General features: G+C 30.8%; 1 protein-coding gene across 1 annotated transcript; it reads right to left on the reverse strand.

Annotated features, from left to right (window-relative positions):
- Positions 1–1,908: 1,908 nt before the first annotated feature.
- LOC134236157 (G-protein coupled receptor moody-like) lies at positions 1,909–5,134 on the reverse strand. Its single transcript, XM_062718334.1, has 2 exons — positions 4,670–5,134; positions 1,909–2,025 (listed from the first exon to the last, which is right to left on the reverse strand). The coding sequence occupies exons 1-2, from the start codon at positions 5,132–5,134 to the stop codon at positions 1,909–1,911; spliced, it is 582 nt and encodes a 193-aa protein (XP_062574318.1).
- Between the last annotated feature and the right edge of the window lie 6,075 nt (positions 5,135–11,209).

Here is an 11,209-nt window from a genome sequence, read left to right on the forward strand (position 1 = left end):
ACTATCACAAAAATAGCAACAAGGTTAACAATAGTCCCCAATGAAGATATGGTTAATGTCATAATTTTATGCAAGGTAAAATTCCAGGTTATTTCAGATCCTGCTAACATACTATCTTCGACACTACCGTTCCAAGCCATCTTTTCTTTTATCTTACACACAGTCTTCTTCTTATTGCATTGAAATACAAAACAATTAAGTCTTATACTGTATTGAATATGGATTTTTGGATTTTGTAGTACCATTCCATTTTTGTTCGTATTAATTTGACTTTTTAAATCTGTCTTTTGTTTGGATGCCTTATTATCAACATTAAATACAGATAAAAGAACATCAGATACATTCCAGAGAGCGTAATCTTTAGTCAATAGCCCTACGTTTTTTGTTTTACCTGAGTTTACCAATATTAATTAAGATCACAATCTTAGTCTCTGACATGTTAGTATACATGTATTTTAATACATTTAAATTCAAGTTCTATGATAAAGGTGATGACTTCAACTTTTATATCGTCAACATCCCTTACTTATGCAGCAATATACCTTCATCACCTGCATACGAAGTGTATATATCTCAGTATACCCTTCCCATCCCAAACCCCAAAAAATTAAAACAAAAAGCACACAACATAAAAATATATTCGAGTTTTATGACTGAATTTTATGTTATAATTTAGAATTTACGGGCTTATTTTCTACCTTGCTGTCAGTCAACGACATTGCCTGACTTCTTCCTTTTTCCAAACAACAGATCTTTTTTTCCTTTGTAATATAAAACAAAAAAGCCACCGTGTTTCTTCTATAAAGATTAAATATTGACGTTTATGTTCATTGAAAAAAAAATGATTTTCTTCTTTCTCCTTTCATTTTAAATATGATATTTAATAAATTCTTTTTATTTTTATTTACATTTCATGCTAGATTATAAGGCATAAGATTTTGCAGGTTTTCTTTCTTTCATAAATACACTGGTAGTCAATGACTTCTTATAGTTTTTATTTAATTTGTTAAAGCAAAAACTTATTGATTCAAATGTCTTTTTTAAAACGTCTAAACTTTGAATGCCAAAGAACCAACCTGACAAAGTAGATGCAATTCGGTTCAATTTTAGTTACGGTACAATTTCTGTCTATTGGGAAAACTCGTCTAGAAAAAAGTTTCTGACTGATATATATACATCTGTTGTTAAAATGATTGCAGGAATCAAGAACAATTAAGACTTTTTTCTTTTTTTTCAAAATCACCATTGATACAGTATCTTTCACGTCACATGCCCCCTTCCCCTGGATTTTTTTTTATAAATCCCTATTTCCTTTTCCATTTATTTCATTGTGATTTTTTTTCTTATAGAATAATAACATTTAATTGTACAATTTGGACAAATTAAAAATACAAACAACCAGCGAAGTTAGGGAAATTTTTATTATGATGAATGGTGATATTTGTACATATATTAGTATACCCAAATACTGTGGTTTCATCAATTTTCGTTGGCTTTTCTCGGATTTTGAAAAACAGACGTTTTCGAGGATATGTTATTCCGTTGACAAAAGCATTGGCTATACAAATGAATAACTTATTTATTAATTTAATGAACATTAAATTTCATGCACATGCTCAACAACAAAATCCTCGAAAATTGGTGCTCGACGAATATTGATGAAACCACAGTATAAAGTCATTTGACATTCACTATATAAAGTAGCATCATGAATTGTATATGTACAAACAATAACCGGCCTAAGGGACCAACAATGCACGTGTATAATTCAATATAAGCAATATATACATTTTCACATAAGTATGATGTTTTTGTTTGCTCTTATATGAAACTAGCAGTTTGAAGTAACTTCTTGTCTTTGTTGAACAGAATACTTAAATGATATCAAAAAATGTTTGTGGACTCAGGCTATAAAATTAAAACTATTTTGTCTGAGGTTACAAAATTTATAAGGAACATAAAACAACAAAAAATAAAGAAATGTTGAAGATTTTGGCTTGATACGTTCATTATCTCCCAAATTATTATGAAATAAAAACATTATATGGTCACCCGGCGCCTTCGCCGCTTAGTTTCATGACGTCTGACAACGTCATTGCTTTTTAATGTCCGCTTCTTCTACCTCGTACACTTATTTTGATGAGATTCCCTAGAGCTGAGTAAGGACTTCAATCCGTCTTGTTTTTATGACTTTACAATGTCATGAGCAGCAGCTTTCAATGCATATATTTTTGTAAATGGATTTATACATTGGGAGAGTTCCTCCTTGATTGTACCAGCATATTTGTTTTTTGGAGTTCAATATAGTTAAAACACATGATCAACACCATTATTTGACGTGATTGATTTTTCAAAACTTGACTACAAATCGACATTAACTTTGTATCCCTTTTCTCTCTGAATCTATTTTGGCATTAAAAAACTAGTAATCTGGATGCAAATTATTTCTCCGTAGCCAGTTTAAACATTTCCTAGGTGTATGCCAATTTTTCCAGGGGCAAAACTTTATCGAAAGTTGGAAAAGGAAAACCCTCCCCCTTTTGACATCATTTTCAAGGCAATTTTTATTTGAATAGCCCTTGTAAAATTTACAATTATTTCATAGAACTTCCAGAATGAGGTAAAATTTCATATTTTTTGAAACAATAGTGTCTCAACACATACCTGAATGAACGGGATATTTGGATGTCAAATACTTATATCAAATTGTTTATCTTAGTTACACTTAGGTCGAAAAAACGTCGTTTTCGAGGTTACTCCGCCTGGACATACCATTGCCTACAAAAACTTTACTAATTTATTTTTAAAAATGAAATTTATGATTTGTGGTTTATTCTATAGATAGAAAAGATGACGATAATTAAACATTTTAAATTCATTGATGTACCTAAACTGGTTTAAATTTTATGGCGCTAGTCCACGAACTTTTTGAAGCCCCTCGTATATGGAGATGAATACCAATATTCAAAATCAAATATCCATAAAACAATACAAAATAGGAGCAGAGCAAACACGAACCTCCAAAACATCAGAGGTGGGATCAGGTGCCATGGAGGAGTGAGCATCCCCTGCATGACTGGTTATACCCGCCGTTTGCTCCTTGTCATCATCGGGAAATAACGGAAAAATCCGTCGTCAATTCAGTGCGTAAATAATGGACTACATGTAACAATAAGTATGAAAAACGTCAATTAGCATTTGACTCAATGATAAATGTATTTGTATGACTCAACCTTAAATTTTATATGCTGACAAGGTCATTGTATCGACAATAGAACTATGATGCGTTTATCATGTTTATATATAAGAACTAATACAACCCGAAGTGTAATAACAATGTAAAATGTAATAAACCGAGATTATTGCAATGTATTACTACATTTTTCTTCGAGATCAACGCAGAATTTGATAAACGCAAAATGTTAAAAAGACTTTTAAAAATTGTTACATTTTGCAGTTACATTTAGCGCCGAGATCATTGCAAAATACAATCATGCAAAATGTAATATCCCGATTTTTGAATTTTCACATTTTGTGTTGTTATTAAATTTTGAGTTGTGATAAAGGCCATCTTGAAAAAGAAAATGTTTAGTTGTCCCGACAAAATGGATAAAAATGGCAAGACTCAAAACATTTTCTTAAACATTAAGAAAGCACTCATTTTTTAATGTATTTTGTACAATAGCATTAAAGAAAATGAGCATTGAAATAATTTTTTTCAAAAAATATTTCGTATCTACTCACGGCCTTGTTTTCATCCTGAGTCGTGAGAAAACAAACAAAAAAAAAAAAAAAAAAAAAAAAAAAGAAACAAACAAACAAAACAAAAAAAAAATAAATAAAAAATAAACCATTATTTCTAAGGTGGCTTAAAGTTCACAGTTCGTTTTTTTTCCAGTGACAAATTGAAAGATTTCTGGACTGATTGTGAATTTTGGAATGCAGATTTGAATTTCATAAAATCTTAATTTAAAAAAGTTTTTTTTTTCTCCGATATTCCGTACAAGTGATAAAAAGATAAATATATCAACATATTTGGAAACGATACTAAATTACTATATAGGATATTGAATAATTGTAAATATTACAGAGTGAACAAGAAAAGAAAGTAATTAAAAATAACAAACAGCAAAAATTCCAACCACATCCGTAATTATTATTATGATATTATTTCTACATCCGTATTTTGGATTTCTGGTGTACCAGGTTTCTTTGCCCTGAAGAGCCATCCAAATGTCCTCTTAAAGGATGATTTAATTTGTTGATTTAACATTGAATAAAACAATGTATTTAATAAATAGTTCATCATTCCCGCATAAAGAACAAAGTTGTGGTACCACTGGTTTATCTTTTCCACGTTTGGATCGACGATGCTTACCAGGATTAAAGGAACATTTAAACCACAAAAGAGTGAAATTATTGCTAAAATTGATCGAAGCAATTGTCTTTCATTCTTTTGCCGTTGGGTGTTGTCAGTGTGTGAGGTATTCACTCGTTTGTTACTAGATTTTATTTTCCTCAAAATTTCGATATAACAAAACGTTAGTGGTGGAAAGGCTATGATAGATGTAAAGATGAGAATAAAATGAGGAAATCCATCATAACTTAGCAGTGGATTACAAAACAGTCTCAGTCGATCAAATGTAAACGTTCCCCACACTTCACTGACCGGAAAGATATATATTATCGGGTAAAAAAGCCAGGATACAACTAGGATCATCAGAGTGTTTCGTTTGCTGTAAATTCTTTCATAATAAGTAAACTGCACGATTAAAATATAACGGTTTATTGAAATTAACACTAAATTTAATAGAGAGGTTCCGGTCAAGGAAAACATAAAAAATCCAGAGAAAGGACAATTTACATCATGGCGAGGGATGGAGGAAAATGCAGGTGTTATATACAATGGAAAACCAATCGAACACATCAGTAAGTTCCCAACAAACAAATTCAACACAAATGTGAATGGTTTTTGACGATAAAGTCCTCCTTTTAAGATCACAAAAATTGCTACGAAGTTAATGACTGTTCCAACTACAATAAGTATTGTAGTTATAACTTTATGCATGCTTAGATTCCATGTTATTTCCTGGTCTGTTGACTCTAGGTCTCTTCCACTGCTATTCCATGACATCTTTTTTCTCTTCCTTTTGAAACATCAACGGCACTCTTGATTTGAGGTAACATATCAGTTTCCAGTGCAAGTTTTTATATATAAATCGTTTATTGATTTCTTTTTGTTAATTTTTTTTTGTTATCGTTCAATTTTTTGCTTGTACGTTTCCTGTCAGGCTAAATCTTAATCCGATGAAGACGGATGAGAGAAGAAAGCATTGAATGAATGTTGGAAGATCCAATCACATTACAAGATCATATTCAAAAGATAATGCAATCCAATATAGATAATAGGCAAATGCAAACGTAAAAAGTTCTACATGTAGCAAGTAGAAATGAAAATCGTTTAGTTTAATTCGGTGGAAATTTTGAAAACTTTGAACTTTGCTATTTTCTACGAAATCGATACGTACGGTGTAGAATACCAGATTTAATATAAACATAATCCAGCAAATGCTTATATATTGCATACTTAGTGTAAAAAAAAGTTTTTTTTCATTGTTTATCTTAAATACTGTGTACAGGGAAATTTTTGCTCCTGTTTTATTTTCGCTCCTTTCACCCTTGTCACAAGTGAATGAATTTTAAACGGGGCGAATTCAAGGAAGACAGTATCATTTCTTAATCAGAACTCTGACTGGACGAATTTATGACGGGGCAAAATTGTAAGCAAGAGTAAAAGGGCGAAAATAACATGGGGCAAAAATAACCCTGTAAACAGTATCAATATGATATAGCATGACTTCAAATCTAATTTAATGATCATTTATTAAGCTACGTTTCCACGGTGATACAAAACTATATCTAAAATAAAATGAAAAAATATGACAAACTGTAATCATTGTAGTACTCCATAATTTTCTGGACTTCAGTTTACCTTAATAAGAGATAGTCACTGTACATAACTTTTAAAAAAAAAATGTGAAGACGAAGACAAGAAAATTTCTGGAAAATTCTCCAGTTTGCCGGAGGTTCTTGTACAAGCAAAATGATTTTGTCCTTTCGAAAAATCATGATTTCCTTGATTATATTTTAACACGATTTCTACAAATTAACTTATTTGAAATGTTTTGTTAACAAACAGAAGTTCATATATAAATAAATAGCATGAAAAATAAAACAAAGTAAAGCAAGGTAAGGATCATTTTTCAATATGAATGTTTCATAAAGGAGGAATGCCACACTAGAATTTTATGTTAAAGGTCTAAAAGACATCCATTTCACACAAAGGTTTCAGCATTGAAAGACCAGTAGTTTCTTTATAGTTTTGCCATTTCATTTAAATTTCTTTGAAAAATGTGATTTTTTAACACGTTCTTCAAAGTTGTGACTAGTTTTATGAAAATTTGAATCGTGGGATTCAAAAATATTCACAAATAATTTGTTAAATTTTCATAAATATTTTAAGCATTAAATTTTAAATGTCTATATAGCATTTCTCTAGATAATTTATTAGATATTCATTTAATGCATTCATAAACGGAATGTACACTCAGCCAGTAGTACACTCTTCAAAAATATATAATGAATTCCCCTAAATGACAAAGCACTACATAATTTCCGATGATCATTTGCATCTGAATTTTGATAACACAAAATATGAATTAAACAATAATAATTTAGAAATCTAAGGGAGAATTGTAAATTGACCTACAAGTATCTTACAGCAAATTACGTATTTCCCTAAGAGAAAAATACTATAGTAAACTATAGTTAATTATAGTTCACTATAGTTAACTTTAGTAAATCAAATTCCAAAGTTTTCAAAATAGTTAATAAAAGTTTCAAAGTTTTCATTGTAGTAAATAAAAGTTTCAAAGTTTTCACTATATTGAATTAAAGTTTCAAAGTTTTTAGCATGATAGTAAATCAAAGTTTCAAAGTTTTTAGTATAGTAAATCAAAGTTTCAAAGTTTTCAGTATAGTAAATCAATGTTCCAAAGTTTTTACTATTAATAGTAAATCAAGGTGTTGAAGTTTTTTTTCATTAGTTTAACAACTCATGTATGTTTACTAAGTTATTTTGATTATTTAGATGTTTTAAGAAGGTATCGATCTGGGGTTGTTTGGGGATGTTTTTAGTTGTGTATTTTAATTTGAATGTACAAAGTAATTAACTCAAATGCAACATTTACATTAAAAATAAACATGTTGACTGAAGTTCATGAAGCAAATATTTTGATTCTATATTACGCAAATTCTATTTTAAAGTATTTGTATAAGATTAAACATGAATGGATTTAAATAAATATGGCTTACTAGTATTTATCGGCGCAAGAGACAACCTTTACATTAAAATTCATTTCTTTTACATTATTCTTTTTGGGGACGGGTCGTGTTTTACAAAGTTTTCTGAAACTTTAATGAATCTTTACCTCAGAAAATCATATACAGTGTACAGAACGGGAATCAAAACATACTTTCACGGGTTTTACAGTACTTATTCATGGTTCCAAAGTTTTCACTATAGTTAATCAAAGTTTCAAAATTTTTACTGTTAGTAAATCAAAGTTCCAAAGTTTTTACTATAGTAAACCAAAGTTTCAAGGTTTTTACTATAGTGAATCAATTTTTGAATTTGGTACTATAGTTAATTAATTTTATATTTAAAAAAAATGTTAAAAAATTTTAACAAGATATTCAATGATAAGAGATTTTATCGACCTTTCAATGCTAAAACCATAACTAAATAGCGTCTCCATTTGAGTGAAAAATTATCGGCAGGGACGTTTAACAATATACATTATTATACTTTCATGTTAATACTAAAATCTGATTGGTTTAGACGCAGTTAACAATCTGTTCATTACCCTCAGCCTTAGCAACACACGTGACAACTGGTAACACAACGGCAATGTCACATGCGTGGAAATTATGCACGTACGGTTCACCGTAGATTTCTCAAAACGTCAGTTGTGCGTTTGAAAGAACCGGAATAAACTTGACGTCAATAAAAGCTTGCGTCCGATGTAGCTTACTTGAAAACAACAAACGACAGACGAAACATGCTTGCGAGTGCAGAAATAACGAAACTTTAGATGGTAAAGGATTCTTAGAGTATCAAATAAACAATAAAGAGGTTAGTAAATCTTTTTCGAAGTAGCGTGGAGTTTGAAAGCTTTCTAAACATGAACGTACAGACGATCGACGATTTTTTTTTTCTGACATCCTAAATCAAGAAGACATTCAGTATAATAAAATAAATGGTGCCTGTTTTGGAGGGTAACAGTTGAAATTGACACCCCAAGGAAAACCATTGTTAACCTCCGCTGACGCGTCGGTTGACAATGGTTTTCCTTGGGGTGTCAATTTCAACTGTTACTCTCCAAAACAGGCACCATTTATATAATGTACAATCAATCATAACTAAACAAGAATGTCTCAAATTATAAGGTAAGAGTACATTTTTTTTATTAAAAGAAAAATAAGTAACGTCAGGTGCCTGTGATAAATAGCATGAAAAATAAAACAAAGTAAAGCAAGGTAAGGATCGATGAAATAAGATTTGGTGTGGCATTCCCCCTTAAAGAGACTTTAAGAATTTTTTTAATCGTTTAAAAAGTTGATACATCAATTATATTTTCATAATCTTTTCATTAACCGTGTAACAACTAAATACATTTAATCTGTTTGATAGTTGGATTTTTAATAAAAGAAATTACGAGAACATTACTTAAGGAGGCTGGAGGGTCAACAAATTAACCATCAGATATAACTTAAAGTTTTAGATATGATATCTTATGCTGTTAACTGTCATTTAGTAAAGAAAAATTTGATACATTTTAATTTTGAAATTTGATCATTTATGTATATCTTTATATGGCGCTCTTCTTCTAAAGAAGATCAAAATGGACTGAAAATGACCACAACCCTCCAGCCCTCTTAATTGTCAAACCACTTTCACTTCTTCATAGATTGGATAAACAAAAAAAAACCCCCAGTAAAATGATATACTTTGCATTTCTCTACAAGGGTCTCTAGGTTTGAATAGACGAAGTTCCAGGTGTCTTTGTTTGGAAAACTCAGTTAAAAATAGTAAATAAATTTGACTTGATTTGTGTGTACTACTGTACTAAGAAGAAAATAGACCAATGAAAGATGTAGACTAAGACAATGAATCCAGATGCTTATTTTCTCCATACCAGGATCAGAAATGGTGACCAACAAAGAAGGGGTGTTACAGCCACAAAAGACTGAAATAATCGCAAACGCTGACCGAATAAGTTGTCTTATTCTCTTTTCTTTGAGAATTCTCACTCTGCATGTTGTTTAAACGTTTGTTGTTGGATTTTATTTTTTGAATAATTTCGAAGTAATAGAATGATAAAGAAGGGAAAGCAACGAAAGATGAAAATATTATCATGAAAAATCGGAATCCATCGCTATTAATCAATGGATTACAAACCAGTCTCAATGGATCAAATGTAAACTTTCCCCATAATTTAGTCAGAGGCAACATATACATGAAGGGGTAGATAACCCAGGATATTACCAGGATTAATCGCATGTTTCGGAGAGTATATATCCTTTCATATTTTGTGAATCGCACAAAAAGAAAATAATGGTTTATTGATATCAACACTATATCCATGATATTGCACTGAAAACGAGAAAACAAGTTAAGAACATGCCGTGTCGTTTTGAACAATCTGGGAAAACGTTTGCAAAACATAGACTGGTACACCCACCGAACATGAGAGCAAGTTCGCCACAAAAAATTTCAATAGGAATACAAATGGTTTTTGACGATAAAGTACTCTTTTAAGAATCACAAAAATAGATAAACTGTTAATTATTGTACCAACAAACGACGAAGTTACCAGTATTATTCTATGTACAGTCACATCCATTTTACATGTAAAATTTTGATAGGTACTGTCGATTGGCAATTCCTTTAAGGGGATGAAGGACCTTTAGCTGAAAAAATACCTGTCATTTAATTTTTTTCATATTTTGTATATATCTTATTTAGTATGTCCTACATACTATAAAGCAGACATATCAATAGGTTTCTAGACTTATTTCTGAGATATTGAGTGACAAATACCATACCCCACAGTGTCTGAGCGGATTTTTTATTCTCCGTGTTTCTGGGTCCATTACTCGGTCGATAATTGAAATTTTTCACCATAGATAAAAAATATACCAGCGGAAATGTGTCTTTTAAAATATTTTAGAGTATGAATAGGGTTAAAAATTCGAAAAAGCAAGATTCTTTTGTAACACCACATCTGGAGACGGAAATTTACGACTTTTTTAGGACAACTTAAACCATAAAAAAATTATTTTGCAAAAAATCCTATCATTCAATATTTGAAAATTTACGTCGAAGTTCAAGGTCATCATTGTATTGATTAACTGTAAAAATATCGATTGGTGAAGCTGAGCTCAATATTGCACGGGGCAAAGTTAAACGAGTCATGATCATGAGAAAAACGTGTCATGTTTACATTTCTCGAGTACGGGAAAACCCAACTATGACGTCACACATTCCTGAAATAAGCGAAATAAGACAAACCCATAGAACTTTTCCGTCAACAACCATGTAAAAATATTTTTTGCGTTCTGAAATTTACAAAATACCCTACCATGTACATATTATGGCCCGTTTTTATGATTTTATACTACCCGTTTTTACCGTGTATGATCTTACTGAACTAAGAGATCCACTATGACGTCAAAGACGCACTGGACGCGCAGAGTAGGGAAACGACAGAGTGGATTAATCTATTGCGTAATTTGATAATATTTGCAAGAAATTTTGAATGTTTTCAGATATTTTTATACTAGATGGTGAACGCAAACAAACAGTCAAAAAAATTATACAAGTACTGTGGTTTCAGTCCCGTTTTGTACATATTATATCAGAGATTATGGGTAAATCAACTGAGTCACGTGACCATACATCCTTCATCCCCTTAAGGACCCTCTCTACACCAGTACAAAATATTTTTTGGACATTGAGAAAAATTTATTGCATAAAGGAGCTACTAGTAATATTGTGCTTATCTATCTAAATTTCAATATATGGTGCGTGACATTTACCCCCGGGAAAAATGTTCAAAGACAACACAGTATCAGTGAATAGATATCG

Source organism: Saccostrea cucullata, unplaced genomic scaffold (assembly GCF_032062105.1).
Source record: "Saccostrea cucullata isolate Sc308-1 unplaced genomic scaffold, CSIRO_AGI_Scuc_v1 ctg765, whole genome shotgun sequence".
Classification (NCBI taxonomy): domain Eukaryota; kingdom Metazoa; phylum Mollusca; class Bivalvia; order Ostreida; family Ostreidae; genus Saccostrea; species Saccostrea cuccullata.

What these genes read in the sequence shown, in the direction of transcription:
- LOC134236157 (XM_062718334.1), bottom strand. Translation starts at nt 5,134, where the DNA reads ATGTCATGGAATAGCAGTGGAAGAGACCTAGAGTCAACAGACCAGGAA. An exon ending in CGATAATATATATCTTTCCG is followed by an intron (nt 2,026 to 4,669) that starts GTCAGTGAAGTG and finishes TTTTATTTCATA; the next exon opens with ATAATTTGGGAGATAATGAA.